General features: G+C 46.6%; 1 protein-coding gene across 3 annotated transcripts in view; it reads right to left on the reverse strand.

The window, feature by feature from the left end:
* The window catches only part of GASK1A (golgi associated kinase 1A), a 28,810-nt gene extending 13,576 nt beyond the window's left edge, over positions 1-15,234 (reverse strand). The window contains exon 1 of one of the 3 annotated variants that reach the window (XM_083468209.1): positions 14,575-15,234. In XM_083468209.1, coding sequence (XP_083324335.1) covers positions 14,575-14,577 — 3 coding nt within the window. In that variant the 5' untranslated portion in view covers positions 14,578-15,234. The remainder of the gene's footprint in view (positions 1-14,574) is intronic. The other 2 variants (XM_083468208.1, XM_083468207.1) reach the window with 2 other exon arrangements.
* Between the last annotated feature and the right edge of the window lie 231 nt (positions 15,235-15,465).

Here is a 15,465-nt window from a genome sequence, read left to right on the forward strand (position 1 = left end):
CACTTTCAGTTCCTTATTTGCATATGTGGACCTGAGTGAAAACTATCTACAGTATCCCCCTGCTGGCCCAGGGTGAGAACTTCAGTGCATAACACTGGCAAATGGGTGCCATGGACAATAGCAGACCATCCAAGAATGGATTGTGCTCTCGGTCAGGGCAAAGAAGTCTGATTACCTGACCGGGTAAACCAGGAATTTGTAAATATTTCCATTGTTTCACTTGATGGGTGTTATGTATTCAGTGGCCTGTGTTTGCCTGAGCTTGAGTCTGGACTAAGGATTCTGAGCTTCTGTGTTCTGATTCGATACATGATGTCCAATCACAGAACATTTCAGGATTTGGGCCTCTGCCATTGGCCCTTAGACTCTGAGTCGTGATTTGCAGCTTAGAAGTTTAGACAGCCAATCGCGTTGGGAGTGGGAGTGGCCCAGGCTTTCAGGAATGTATATAAGCCGTTGCTTTGCCCATTTCCCAGTTATGTAGTTCGATATAGGTCCTTGCTGTCATTGCTGTGTCTTGCCTTGTGGGAACCCACATACATTTCAATGGGTGTGAGGTGGAGGGAAAGGGATAGATGGGGGCAAACCTGATTAGCCGGTTTCTGCCAGAAAAAAACCCCTCCCTGTTTGTGACATATCTATGATGCTTACTAAGGGTGTTGTGGGTAAAAGGGAAAACTTATAAAAGTAAGAGCATCCTTTTGTTCTGGGCTTCTTCCTGCTTCTTCCATGTGGTGGGTGGAAGTCCTGTTGCAACAGTCTTTTGAATAAAGATCAGGCCTACAGGCTGCTGTTTTGCTCCTCTATTCTTGGCTGGTGTCTTTGTTTGGCAATCCAAGTGAGCCCAAGGATTTTCCTGTAACACCTTTAAGCAGACACCACGGCCAGGCTCCAGGAACTGAGCCATCGCAAGCAAACGAACTCCCAGCCTCATTCTTGCGCCTCACAACGCTTCTCGTGGGCTCCCCAGCCTCCTGGCTGAAAGACTGGATAGAATTTTCTGCCAAAAAAACTCCTAAGCAGTATAATAGCCGAGCAAAGGGACATGACAGAAGTCTCTGCATTGAACCTGAATAGAATTAAAGCAAAGCGTCCACATTGGGGGACTCTGACTCCAGCAACGCTACCTGAACGAACTCCAAATGAGGCTCCCTGCCTTTTCTCCATCTGTACCTCTTCCTCCTCAAAGTCCCTTGCTTATTATTATAATAATACATTCTATCCAGGACCTTTGCTGCAAGTTTGGTCTCGCATCGCGGAAAACAGAACCAACATAAATTGCGAGGAGATGCCAGAAATCTGTTATTAATTTCCTTGTCTGCTCCTGCTCCGATCTCTTCAGAGGCAGCGAACATCCTCTTCTTGATGCATTCCAGCGCCTGCCTCTCTCTCTCTCTCTCTCTCTCTCTCTCTCTCTCTCTCTCTCTCTCTTTCTCTCTCTCTCTCTCTCTCCCCCCCCCTTCCAAATACAGTGATTGACAAGATCGTTCCCTGTCCTAGTTAAATGCCATGATGATGGAACAAAAAAATAAAAAATACTGTATTTTTCGCCCTATAGGACGCACTTTTCCCCCTCCAAAAATGAAGGGGAAATGTGGGTGCGTCCTATGGGGCGAATGCAGGCTTTCGCTGAAGCCTGGAGAGCGAGAGGCATTGGCGCGCACCGACCCCTCTCGCTCTCCACGCTTCAGGAAGCTATCCGCAAGCCTTGCGCGCCCGGCGGGAGTTCCCGCAGGCTCGCAAGGCTTGCGGGCGGCAGCCTGCAGTCCGAAGCATGGGGCGCTCAGCGGAGGACGCCCCGTGCTTCAGGCAGGTGTCCGCAAGCCTTGTGTGCCCGGCGTGAGGTCCCGCCGGGCGCGCGGGGCTTGGGGCGTCAGCCAGCAGCCAGAAGCACGGGGCGGGCTGCAGAGCTCGCCCCGTGCTTCGGACAGGTGTCCGCAAGCCTTGCGCGCCCAGCGGGAGGTCCCGCCACACGCGCAAGGCTTGAGGCGGCAGCCTGTTCTGTGAGCTGGGGTTTTTTTTATTCATTTCCCCCCCCCCAAAAAAAAACACACGAGGTGCGTCCTATGGGCCAGTGTGCCTTATAGGGCGAAAAATACGGTATATGACTCCAGGTTGGAGTGTGTGTGTGTAGGCTGCAAACGCAGAAAAGTACAGCAGAGAAATTACTGTACGGTGGCCACTTCATGCTTTGCTGGGGGCGGGGGGAGGAAATGCATCACTTTAAATAAATTTTAAAAGAGGGTACAGATTTACTTATTTATGCAGAGTAGGTTAACTGTCCAGGTGTGGACTATTGGTGGGCAACATCTAGGCTTCTGGCCTCCCTTTTTACAGTTGTTTAAAAAATCTTTTATCTTACTGGGTTTTTTAATCTTTAAATCAGACTCGGAGCAGACATCCCTTCGAACAGAGGATGCCTTGAAACAGAAGTCTGTCCTCTGTAAAGTAAGGCACATGGTCATCCTAAATTACTGGAACAGCTATGCTTTAGCAGATCTACTGTGAGCAAATGTTCCCAGCCTGCTGCTTTATGCTACAGACTCCTGCTCCCCAACCTTATACAGTAGTACCTTGGGTTAAGAACTTAATTCGTTCCAGAGGTCCGTTCTTAACCTGAAACTGTTCTTTTTTTTAATAAAATATTTATTAAAATTTTACAACAAACATAGGTTCAAAGAACCAAGAAAACTATACCAAAGATTACACATAAACACAGATTTCACAAAAAAGAAAAAAAGATAACAAGAAAAACACCAAAAAAGGACCTAAAAGAGAAAAAGGAAAATACAAAATACAAAAAAAAACAGCTGGCTTGAAAAAGAAAAAAAGAATAAAAAAGAGGGGGGGGGAATTTAAAAAAGAAAAAATCCATTTTTCAATATCTTTAGGCTCATTTACTTATTTCCTTGACCTCACACCTCCCCTTTTGGTATACACGGCAGACACTGAGTGAATGGCAACAGCCCTCCATTCCTCCCAATTCCCCTGTTACTGTCAGGTATACCGTCCCATTGTCAGTAAGATTCCTCTGCCAGGATGGTGGGATTCTCTCTATGGCCTGGGGTGGCAGGTGCCTCCTTTGCCTCAGGCAGCAAAATTCCTTGAGCTGGCCCTGAATCCCGTACAGTGGTACCTCAGTTTACAAACTTAATCCTTTCCAGAAGTCCGTTCTTAAACCAAAACTGTTATTGAACTGAAGCGCTCTTTCCCTAACGAGGCCTCCTGCCGCGAGTGTGCCTCCTACCCTTCAGATTCCGTTCTTAAACCAAGGTAAAGTTTGCAAACCGGGACACTACTTCCGGTTTTGCGGAGTTTGTAAACCGAATCGTTCATAAACAGGACTGTACTTAAACCAAGGTACCACTGTATTTGGGAGTAAGCAACACTGAACTTCCTAGGACTGCACTACAGTGGAACCTCAGGTTAAGTACTTAATTCATTCTGGAGGTATGTTCTTACCTGAAACTGTTCTTAACCTGAAGCACCACTTTAGCTAATGGGGCCTCCCGCTGCTGCCACACGATTTCTGTTCTCATCCTGAAGCAAAGTTCTTAACCTGAGGTACTGTTTCTGGGTTAGCGGAGTCTGTAACCTGAAGCGTCTGTAACCTGAAGCATCTGTAACCCGAGTTACCACTGTACTGTACTCAACATTAAGGTCTCACAACAAATGTAACTGATTTGTAAGAAATACACTCGTACCTTGGTTTTCAAACAGCTTAGTTCTCGAACATTTTGCCTCCCAAACACCACAAACCCTGAAGTGACTGTTCCGGTTTGCAGACTATTTTTGGAAGCCAAACATCTGATGGGGCTTCTGATTGGCTGCAGGAGCTTCCTGCAGCCAATTGGAAGCCAGGCTTTGGTTTCTGAACTTTTGGGAAGTCGAACGGACTTCCGAAACAGATTCCGTTTGACATCCAAGGTACGACTGTACTGTGCAATCAGAAAAAAGAGACAAGGCATGTACTTTTGTAAAGCAAGAAAATCTTTAACAAAAGTATTTTTTTTTAAAGAAAATAAAAAAAGAAAACAGTTTGCAGCTTCCAAGCACAAAATATTGCTTTCTGGTTTGCATCCCCTGGCTTTGGCGAGTTTTGGCTTGAATCCCTTCTGCTCTAGGCTGTTCACCATCAACAAAATGCAATCTCCCGTTCCCTCTCCCCTTTCACAAATGAAAGATGATATCTTAAAAGTAAATGCCTTGTGTTGATTCTGGCACCCAATATCAAAAGCCTAAAGCGGCTTAGCGGTTGTGAAGAAGATGATGTGGAGATTGGGGGGCGGGGGGGGCGGGGAGACAACCCACAACTGTCTTGCTTCTGCAAGCAACATGCTAAACATTTCCCCACTAAAACGCCTGCCTGCGTCAGCTCCACACTGACAAAGGAGAGAGGCGTTTTTATTTTATGGCTGCCTCTTCATGGCTGAAATTCAGCCCAGTGCCAAACCCATACATACGGTTTTGATTGCTGGCGTGAATACAGGAGAGGGGGGACAACATGTTTTCCCCTGGAAGTTAGGAACATCCCTTGGAAAGGGAGAATAGCGCTGCATGTGTTGCTTGCAGAACTTCTCGGATTCAATTCCTGGCATCTCCAGTTAAAAGGATCCGGTTGAAGTGGGGGATGGGCAAATCCATCCATATCAGTTTCTCTCAGTTGCTGGTTTTCCCAGACTTAGGTCCAGTTCCACACATTACCACATCAATTTGCAGGTTGTTCTTTTTAAGACCTCGTGAAACTTCTCCAGCACTTTAGCACAAATTTCTCCTCATATCCACAGGTTTGCATGCAATTTGGACAGAAAGTGGTTTGTTTGTTTTTTGCATGCTGTTTTCACTAATTTATGCATCCTGGTGCCCATTTCCCCTTCTATATGCTTCTTCTTTGGCAATCACTTGTAACCGAGTAAGATTGTCTTCCATAAGCACAGTTTTAACAGTGGGTCCGTAGGTGACTGTGGAGGCCAATTCTGGATCCACACGTCCTTCCACAGTGGGGACATAGGTTTCCAGGCAGGAGTTGATCACGGTGAGGGTTTGCCAAGCATGCCTTCCTCTTAGCACGTTTCTCCCTTTTGTCCTGAGTTCGAGTGTCTTCAAAGCCCATGACACCTTTGGAAAAGGCTGTTCTTCAACTGGAGCGCTTGCAGACCAGTGTTTCCCAGTTGTTGGTGTTTCTACTACATTTTTAAAGATTTGCCTTGAGAGAGTCTTTCAACCTCTTTTGTTGACCACCAACTTTACACTATCCATTTTTAAGTTCAGAGTAGTTGCTTTGGCAGATGATAATCAGGCATCCGAACAACATGACCAGTTCAACGAAGTTGATGTTGAAGAATCATTGCTTCGACACGGATGATCTTTGCTTCTTCCAGTACACTGGCATTAGTTTACCTGTCTTCCCAAGTGCTATATACACATTGCTTGTCTGGAAAACAGCATTGCAAAACTTGGGGAAGTGTGATTTTTGAAGAGCGGCCAAGTTTTGCTTTGTGTATTGATTCAGAAAGTGTAAATTTGCCTTTAAATGAGGACTGCTTCTAATCTGTTGGTGATCCTGAGGGGGGGAGGCCCGTCAGATGGGAATTCACTGAATGAATTTCCTTTACTTATAAAGGTAAAAAACAGAGGTGTGTAGAACCAATGAAAGCTCATGCCTTTGTGAGGAGATATAAAAAAGACTTCGGTGATATTCTGGGAATTCAGCGCGGAGGAGAAGAAGAAATGCTACTAGGCAGTTGAATGTGTATGCGTACTCCATCCCTTTCCCCCCACTTCCATGGCCCCGGACATTGGAAACCCACGCTATGCCACTGGCTCCAAGTTGTCCCTTGTCAAATGTTGGCGCAGTTACTTAGCTAAGGAAAGAGAAAAGCAAATGTGGGGTGGAAGAAGGTGGGAGAGGCAGAGGAAACTATTCTTTCCAGAGAAGGAAGCTGTTATTTAAAAGCACAGTAGCCCAGAAAACACTCCACAGTTATTTGCACCCAGACTGACGCCGTAGTTGCTTTTTTGCTGAGATGGGGGTGTTGCCATGAATTAGGCCTTGCGAAAGAAGTCAGAATGCAATGAGCTGGCAATCATGTTGTCTGGATTCTCCATCAGCAGAGGCTGAATGAAGTCGGAACAATTCTAGGCTGAACATCCCGTACAGAAGGAACCACAGTCTTGTTTTATATTTTTCTTTCTTAATGGGATTACCAGCTCTGACTCCCAATGGCTTCAAAAGCTGTTGTGTGCCTCCTTAGATTCTCCAAAGCCATTCTTAATAATTTGTTTTTCTGAAGTGAAAAAAATGCTTTACATATTAAAAACAACAACCCTCTATTTTCACACTGCATACAAAACCGCAAAACACAGATTTTCAGTTTCTTCAAGATTTGCAGTGTGCTTGTTTGTTCCTCACAGAGGACAGCATCGGGTTCCGTTGAAGGCATGCAAGTCAGCAGATATGGTCTCCATTTTCCTTTCCCCAAGGAATGCATAATGTGCATTCTTTAGATTCCAAGATAGCCAGATGAAAGGAGTGGAATTAAGAGTGGGGATCCCTGCAAGTCGCTTGGAGTTTACTTTTTGTACAAAAATGAAAAGGACAAAAAGCAACTATAATAAATAATCATCCTCAAAGGAAACTCCCCCCTCCCAAAAGCGAAATAATTTTCACTTGTTCTGAGACCCCATTTCTGCTGCTGTCAAGAGAAAAGAACAGCAAAAAGCCAACACACATATGCTCAAAATCACCACTCATGAAAAGGAGAGTCACCTCTCCAATGCATCTGTGTACATTGGCCACAATCCCAAAGTCCGCGTGAACGCAGGTTCCTCTGTGGTCTTCCCTGGCCCAGTTCCTGCCCTGGCTTGGCTTGCTCCCACGAGTCAACAAGCCACTTTTTCAGACACCCAAGAGGTTAAAAAGTGGGTTGTGGGTTTGCCAGTTTGTTGAAGTGACCTGAATTGGGAGTCGCTGCCACTGCAGAAACATGAGAGAAAGGCCCAAGTGCTCAGGGAGACTAGGGATCTCTGCATGACATCAGCAAGGGTTTTTCGGCCGCAGGCACAAACTATGAGCGGGACCAGCCCTATCATTTGAGACTGTGGGCAATTGTAATCATAACAGAATATTTTGAGCAGCCAAGATTTTTCTGCTGCTGACGAACGACAAGGAGTGAAGACGAGCACCATCCTATGGGAAACGAAAGGCTCATAGGTAGGGGGATATCGCAGAGATAGAAGAAGAGGCGCCCCACTTTCTGGGTAACACCCACAATGCCATGAGAATGAGCAAGGTAAGTCCTACCCCACTCAGCAGTGGTTCTTGCCAGCCATGTGGCCCAATGGGTGGGTGGGTGACCCAAATACACAATGAATGAATGAATGAATGAATGAATGAATGAATGAAGCACTTTGCGCACATACGGTATACTGTACTACAAAGATCAGATGTGGCAAAATAGCACATCCAGATGTGGCAAAATAGCACATCAGGTTTGCCTGAAAAGACTTAGGTTAGTCGCTTCCTTAACCGACGGAGAAAGTAGGCCTGTTGCAGGCTGAAAGAAAACTATATGAAAATGATGTACCATTCCTTTTGACTCCTAGTAAGTTAGCAAAATTAAAAGATGCCTGCTTCTTGGGAGAAAAGCAATGACAAACCTAGACCGCATCTTAAAAAGCAGAGACAAAGGTCCGTATAGTTAAAGCTATAGTTTTCCCAGTAGTGATGTATGGAAGTGAGAGCTGGACCACGAAGAAGGCTGATCGTCGAAGAATTGATGCTTTTGAATTATGGTGCTGGAGGAGACTCTTGAGAGTCCCATGGACTGCAAGAAGATCCAACCTATCTATTCTGAAGGAGATCAGCCCTGAGTACTCACTGGAAGGACAGATCCTGAAGCTGAGGCTCCAATACTTTGGCCACCTCATGTGAAGAGAAGACTCCCTAGAAAAGACCCTGATGTTGGGAAAGATGGAGGGCACAAGGAGAAGGGGACGACAGAGGACAAGGTGGTTGGACAGTGTTCTCGAAGCTACAAACATGAGTTTGACCAAACTGCGGGAGGCAGTGGAAGACAGGAGTGCCTGATGTGCACTGGTCCATAGGGTCATGAAGAGTCGGACACAACTAAACGACTAAACAACAACAACAATGAAGTTAGCAAAAATGTGTAAGACAAGTACAACTACCTGCTGGAAATGTAAAGAAAAAGAAGGTACCTTTTATCATATGTGGTGGTCTTGTAAAGTAATAAAAGCATTAGGGGAAATGATATATAATGAATTGGGGGTGTCTGTTTAAAATAACCGTTGTAAAAAAAACAACCCAGAAGCTTTTTAATTAGGAATTGTAGGTACCGACATCTCAAAGGAGCAGAAAAGACTTTTTATCTATGCTACAACAGCCTCAGGAATGCTACTAGCCCAGGGATGGAAAGAAGACAAAGTCCCAACCGGAGAAGAATGGCAAACCAAGCTGTTGGAGTACGCCAAAATGGCAAAACTGCTCAGGAACCAAAAAGACAAAAACTTTAAGAAAGAATGGGGAAATTTTATAATGTATTTAGGAGACCACTGTAAGCAGATGAAACATTAGCAGGATTTTAATAACACTTGTAATGTAACAAATACTATGGACAATATGAATACATACAAAATATGGATTGTGAAATAATATGCAGTAGAAAACGTTGACAATAAGACCCATGGAGGGGATGGGGGGGGGGGGAGTCTAGAGATTCAGAGAAATCTCTAAATGGGGATATTTATTTGGTATTGTTATAACTCTATGCTTCTTAAATCAAATAAAAATTATTTTTAAAAAACCAAAGGAGAAAGAACCATCTGTTGCACAACTGACAACTCTGGGCCGGCTCCATCCAAGAGTGCCAGGCTGCCTTTAATATGCAGACAGCATGTCTGCATCAGTGCTCAAATGTGCAACCTTGCACATATTTTTGAAACCACTACAGTTCTCTCAGAGAAAAGGGAGGGGGGGGACAGGCTCAGCATTCTTGTCCTCCAAGAGCCTTTACTGCTAAAACAATTCCCCACACTCTGTCTTGCTAACATCTAGCCTTGGGAATCGGTAGTGATCCTTGCCGTGAGTGTCACCCTGTGCTGTGTTGAGGATTGGAAAGTTGAGATCCTGGCCAGTAGGTGTAGAGGGAAAGAATTGGCTCTGTGATTGACTTCCTGGACAAGGATTCCTAGAAGTCATACTGGAACTAGCTCACATGGTAATGCCGAGAATGTCAGTTGGCTCAAGGAAATAGTCACAGAAACTCTCCGAAGGAGACTTCCATCTTTCGTTTAAAAACAAATCAACTTCATAAACTTTTGTGGAAGGGAGGAGGATGGTTAACGGATGCTTTCATTGCAACACTCAGCTCTGGAAATCAACTCATTCTCAAATGCCTGCAGGCATGAAGGATGGAAATATTTGCGCATGGGCATAATCTTGGGACAAACCTAGACAGCATCTTAAAAAGCAGAGACATCACCTTACTGACAAAGGTCCGTATAGTTAAAGCTATGGTTTTCCCAGTAGTGATGTATGGAAGTGAGAGCTGGACCATAAAGAAGGCTGATCGCCGAAGAATTGATGCTGTTGAATTGTGGTGCTGGAGGAGACTCTTGAGAGTCCCATGGACTGCAAGAAGATCAAACCTCTCCATTCTTAAGGAAATCAGCCCTGAGTGCTCACTGGAAGGACAGATTCTGAAGCTGAGGCTCCAATACTTTGGCCACCTCATGTGAAGAGAAGACTCCCTGGAAAAGACCCTGATGTTGGGAAAGATGGAGGGCACAAGGAGAAGGGGACGACAGAGGACGAGATGGTTGGACAGTGTTCTCGAAGCTACCAGCATGAGTTTGATCAAACTGCGGGAGGCAGTGGAAGACAGGAGTGCCTGGCTTGCTCTGGTCCATGGAGTCATGAAGAGTCGGACACAACTAAACGACTAAACAACAACAGAATCTTGGGAAAGGCACAGGGTCGCTTCCTGTGTCGGAAGAGGAAGTCTTGGGCGGGTTCAAAACCCAGCTCACGCCTAAAGCACATTGACCACCAGCCTTGGGACAGTCCGTTTCTCAGACTAGCGTACCTCACAGGGTTGTTGGGAGGGAAAAACAAGAGTGGGCATACCATGAATGCTGCCTGAGCTCGTAAAAGTGGAAATGCAGATAAACGTATAAGTATTCACAGGGCGCTTGGAATTGCATGCACTGTTTGCAAAGACATTTTTTAAAGTGGGAGAGCAAGGCTGTTGCGGGGAACTTCTTTTTGAGACACCAGCTATCACGGTTGCCTTAGGTGTCAAGGTTGGACTTCCAGGCATTAAGGATGGGGCAAAGCGAGGACTCCAGCACAAACTTGCAAGAGGAGCATAACTGCCACAGGGCCTGAACAATCCACTTCTCCTCAAACTGAAACCTCCACCATAAGTGACGAAACAGCACAAACCACCCCATTAATCATTTCTCTGTGCAAGCTCATTTTTGGCTCATGGTATGAACTACTGTGGGACGCAGGTGGCGCTGTGGGTTAAACCACAGAGCCTAGGACTTGCTGATAAGAAGGTCAGTGGTTCACGTTGGGGTGAGCTCCCGTTGCTCGGTCCCTGCTCCTGCCAACCTAGCAGTTCAAAAGCACGTCAAAGTGCAAGTAGATAAATAGGTACCGCTGCGGCGGGAACAGAAACGGCGTTTCCGTGTGCTGCTCTGGTTCGCCAGAAGCGGCTTAGTCATGCTGGCCACATGACCTGGAAGCTGTACGCCGGCTCCCTCAGCCAATAAATCGAGATGAGCGCCACAACCCCAGAGTTGGTCACGTTTATGAACTACTGTGCACATTCATGGGATAAGTTGTTGCCGTTGCGTTGAAAGCCCTCGAAGATGCTTAATGGAGTTTTGTTATGCTGCACAAATCAACTCACCAGTGCTATTTTATCTGCCCTGTTTATTAAAAAACGGTTTCTAAGTTCCAGTTATCACTGGCTGTAATGCTTGCATCTCATTAGCATTCAGCTCCTGCCATACTTTGCCAAGTAAGATTTCATGTCATGCATCGGATGAAGCATGTATCCGTTCACAAAGCTTACACCCTAATCCATTCATTCATTCATTCACCTTTAAGATTCTGTTATTATTTCTGCAGGAGACTCACAGAAGAGCACCTCTCTGGAAACAATTACGGTACATCAAGTCTGCTCAGGGAGTCCATACTGTGGTGCTATTAAGTATGAAAATATTATTTACGCCAGCCATAATGGATGCAAAATGTGCCCAGCTCTGGGGAAAGATGCTTATTTCTTCGCCATATCTGTTCATATTAGCGTTCTGCGAAATAACATTCCTGTTGAGATATGACAGGAAACCACTAATCTGAACTTTTCAGAAACAATTAAAGACAGGTTCCTTTCACAGCTGGATAAATGGATCTTTCCTGAGGCTGTCTACTTCTTAGGGTTTTAGTTTTGCTTTAAACATATTTGCTATTGTGGTGTTCTTAACTGCTTTTAATTATCGCCTAGGACAGGGGTCTGCAACCTTTAAGACAAAAAGAGCCACTTGGACCCGTTTCCGAAGAAAAAACAACAACTGGGAGCCGCAAAACCATTGCGACATTTAAAACAAATATATCTCCGGAGCCACGATCTGACAGCGGGCGGGAAGGTGACGTCGGGATGGTGCGTGACTAACGCACGCACCGCCCCCATACGACGTCACAGCCAGTACAGCGCCCGCCACAGTGAGGAGTGTCGGGGCGCACAATGCGCCTCCTCCCCTCGCTAGTATCCGCTCCGGAGCCGCGGCAAAGATGTAAAAGAGCCACATGCGGCTTCGGAGCCGCGGGTTGCAGACCCCTGGCCTAGGAGGAGGAAAGCTCTCACCCAAAACCTCTGCTGCCTTGTGGGATACCTTCAGGAGAAGAAAAGGCTAAGGAGCGAACCCTACACAAATCTGAATTGGAGTCCTTAAGACAGTTGGATGGCGACTCGCACACCTCCTTCCAGCAACTCCTGCAGCCAAGCTGGTGTCAAACGGGTTGCTCTGCTTTCCTTTGGACCACATCAGCGAGGCTGAGGGGGGGGGCATCTTCTTGTCTAGGCAGCCCAGGATCTCCATCCAAACTGCCCAAGACTGCACCCCAGAAAGGTCACATCAGTGCTGCTTATGCAGTGATTTTACTTCACCCCCAGAGGCACACTCCATTGTCTCTCGAGACAGATGGATGCCAATGAAATTGTCTTGAAATGGTGGCTTAGAAGGCAATTAATAAATCAGTGGTAATAATAATAATAATAATAATAAGAAGAAGAAGAAGAAGAAGAAGAAGAAGAAGGAGAATTAATTTCTAGGTGTCTATTGGCCCATTTATCTCAGTGCTGCCTCTGCACCAATGGACAGTAGATCTCTAGGTCAACAGTTATGTCCCTGTGGAGATGGCAGTATTGAGTCAGTGGCTCATGTGCTTCTGGCTTGCACTCTTTATAAAGATTTGAGGAGTGAGGTTATTAAAGGTAAAGGTAAAGGGACCCCTGACCATTAGGTCCAGTTGTGACAGACTCTGGGGTTGTGGTGCTCATCTCGCTTTATTGGCCGAGGAAGCCGGCGTACAGCTGGTCATGTGGCCAGCATGACTAAGCCGCTTCTGGCGAACCAGAGCAGCGCACGGAAACGCCGTTTACCTTCCCGCCAGAGCGGTACCTATTTATCTACTTGCACTTGACGTGCTTTCAAACTGCTAGGTGGGCAGGAGCAGGGACAGAGCAGCGGGAGCTCACCCCGTCACGGGGATTCGAACCGCCAACCTTCTGATCGGCAAGTCCTAGGCTCTGTGGTTTAACCCACAGCGCCACCCGCGTCCCTAGTGAGGTTATTACCCCTCTATTATTGTTCATGCCGGGTCGCTCAACCATTGCTACTGTGTCCTTTCGTCTAGCAGATCAAGATGATCAGCTGACAGCAAAAACCGCAAGGTTTTTAGCAGGGGCGATTAGACTAACATCTATTATTTCATTATTGATGTAACACCCACCCACCCCAAAGTATTTTCTATCGTTAGGTTTTTACTTCTTATCTTCAGTACATTTTATTTTATTTTATTGCTATGGCTAGCGGCTGATGCAAAGGAAGATTCTTCTGATTCAAGCTCTTGAGGTTTCAGACAGAGGTCTTTCTCTGCCTTCCCTGGAGAAGTCAGAGATGGAATTTCCAACCTTTCGCATTCCACACAGTATTATTATTACTATCATTGATCAAATTTCTATACCTGTAGGTCTCAGGGTGGTTCATAACCATGGCCTGACATCTCTTCTCAACAGGCCATCCTGGTTTAGTCCACCTTTTCCCCAACGTAAGGTCCAAACTGAGCCGAACAACAGTTTTCATTGCCGTCCACGATAATAAGACCACATTCCCACATGACGCCTGCTGTGCAACTGAACAGATAAGAGGCTCCCTATTTGCTTTCCCTCAGCTGACTTGCCACTAAGTTGCTGGCTGCAGGGCCAGGATGGTACCTGTCACAAATCCTAAAACTCATCCGTCTTGTATCGGTCAGCCTTAGATGAGGCACAACTTGTTTTCTTACAGTTCCCCCAGGGTGGGAGTTAATGCCACGAGACACGCGGCCGGCTCCACATCACTGGAACCGAAGCAGGGGAAGGCGCATTGGGGAAGTCTGCGTTTAGTACAGGGGGAAATCCCCAAAGAGTGGAGAACTGTAATGTGGGAACAAGACCTTTGCAAATCCATTTGTCCCCCTCAAGGATTTTGTAGACTGAAACTACAGCTCTAGCGGGGCCGGCCCTGCCATTGGACAGAGTCGGGGGGGCTATCTCAGGCGGCAGACGCTGAGTGAATGGCGACATCCCTCCATTCCTCCCGATTCCCCTGTTGGCCTCAGGTATACCGTCCCATTGTCAGTAAGATTCCTCTGCCAGGATGGTGGGATTCTCTCTATGGCCTGGGGTGGCAGGTGCCTCCTTTGCCTCAGGCAGCAAAATTGCTTGGGCTGGCCCTGAATCCCGTATAGTGGTACCTCAGTTTACGAACTTAATCCTTTCCAGAAGTCCGTTCTTAAACCAAAACCGTTATTGAACTGAGGCGCACTTTCCCTAACGAGGCCTCCTGCCGCCGGTGTGCCTCCTACCCTTCAGATTCCGTTCTTAAACCAAGGTAAAGTTTGCAAACCGGGACACTACTTCCGGTTTTGCGGAGTTTGTAAACCGAATCGTTTGTAAACAGGACTGTACTTAAACCGGGGTACCACTGTATTTGGGAGTAAGCAACACTGAACTTCCTAGGACTGCACTACAGTGGAACCTCAGGTTAAGTACTTAATTCGTTCCAGAGGTCTGTTCTTAACCTGAAACTGTTCTTAACCTGAGGTACCACTTTAGCTAATGGGGCCTCCTGCTGCTGCCGCACAATTTCTGTTCTCATCCTGAAGCAAAGTTCTTAACCCGAGATACTGTTTCTGGGTTAGCAGAGTCTGTAACCTGAAGCGCCTGTAACCTGAAGCGCCTGTAACCCGAGGTACCACTGTACTAGGAACAAAACTCTTACCATGCTCAGACGGAGAGTTTTCTTCCTTTTCCTCCCACCTCCTGTCTTCACCTCCGGCAGAATACCCCCGGCTCGGTTGCCTCTTTTAATCGGTTGCCCATTAATTTCTCATCGCTCAGCTGGAGGACCTCATACGTCGGACTTCCCAAGAGCCCAGAACATCAGCCATCAAGATCTCTGGTCTCTCTCCATTTCTCGCTCTCTCTTGGGCTAACTGCAACCAGATGTTACATCTTCAAGGTGCATTCCCAGCCGCCACACTTTGTTGGGAGAGTTTGGTTTGCAGGCTGAGCCTCCTCTTACTCATCTTTCAACCAAAAAAGAAAAGAAAAAAAAGAGAGGAGGGAGCTAGGTTTTCAAAAAATACAGCCTGTGAATCTCTTGCTAAACTTTCCAGGTGCTGCTGTAGCTCGTAGAGGTGTTCAGAGGGACCCTGTGCAAACGGGAAAAAGATGATTCTGAGCCATAGGACGAATTGCTCGCTGAGCAGCCAGCCAACTTAGTTGCTGAGTGTTCAAAGTGTGCCAGGACTGGCAGACTTGTGGGAGGGGGATCAGAGGAAGGGGGGAGGCCTGCTCGCATCGCAGAAGCTCTTTTCACAATAAAAGCCTTCTCGGATTTCTCTTGAAACACTAAAAGCCTGCGCCGCTAGCCTTAGTCCTGGGGGGGAAGCTGGTCAGGCGCTCCTCTTGTGCAGAGAAGAGAAGCACACTGCGTCGTTTGTGGGCAAACGGTTCACCAATGAATGCTAGGTTGGACAAAACGCAGAAAGGTGGACTTGAAGAAGTGGGTTGAGGAGGGAGGCAGTATGGTGCAGTAGTCAAAGCAGCGGTTCCCAGTGTTGGTGGCCTTGACCTGGGTGGGTGCTAAGAAGCAAGGAGATCAACAGTC

This window comes from Podarcis liolepis, assembly GCF_965112155.1.
Source record: "Podarcis liolepis genome assembly, chromosome: 12".
NCBI classification, from domain to species: Eukaryota; Metazoa; Chordata; class Lepidosauria; order Squamata; family Lacertidae; genus Podarcis; species Podarcis liolepis.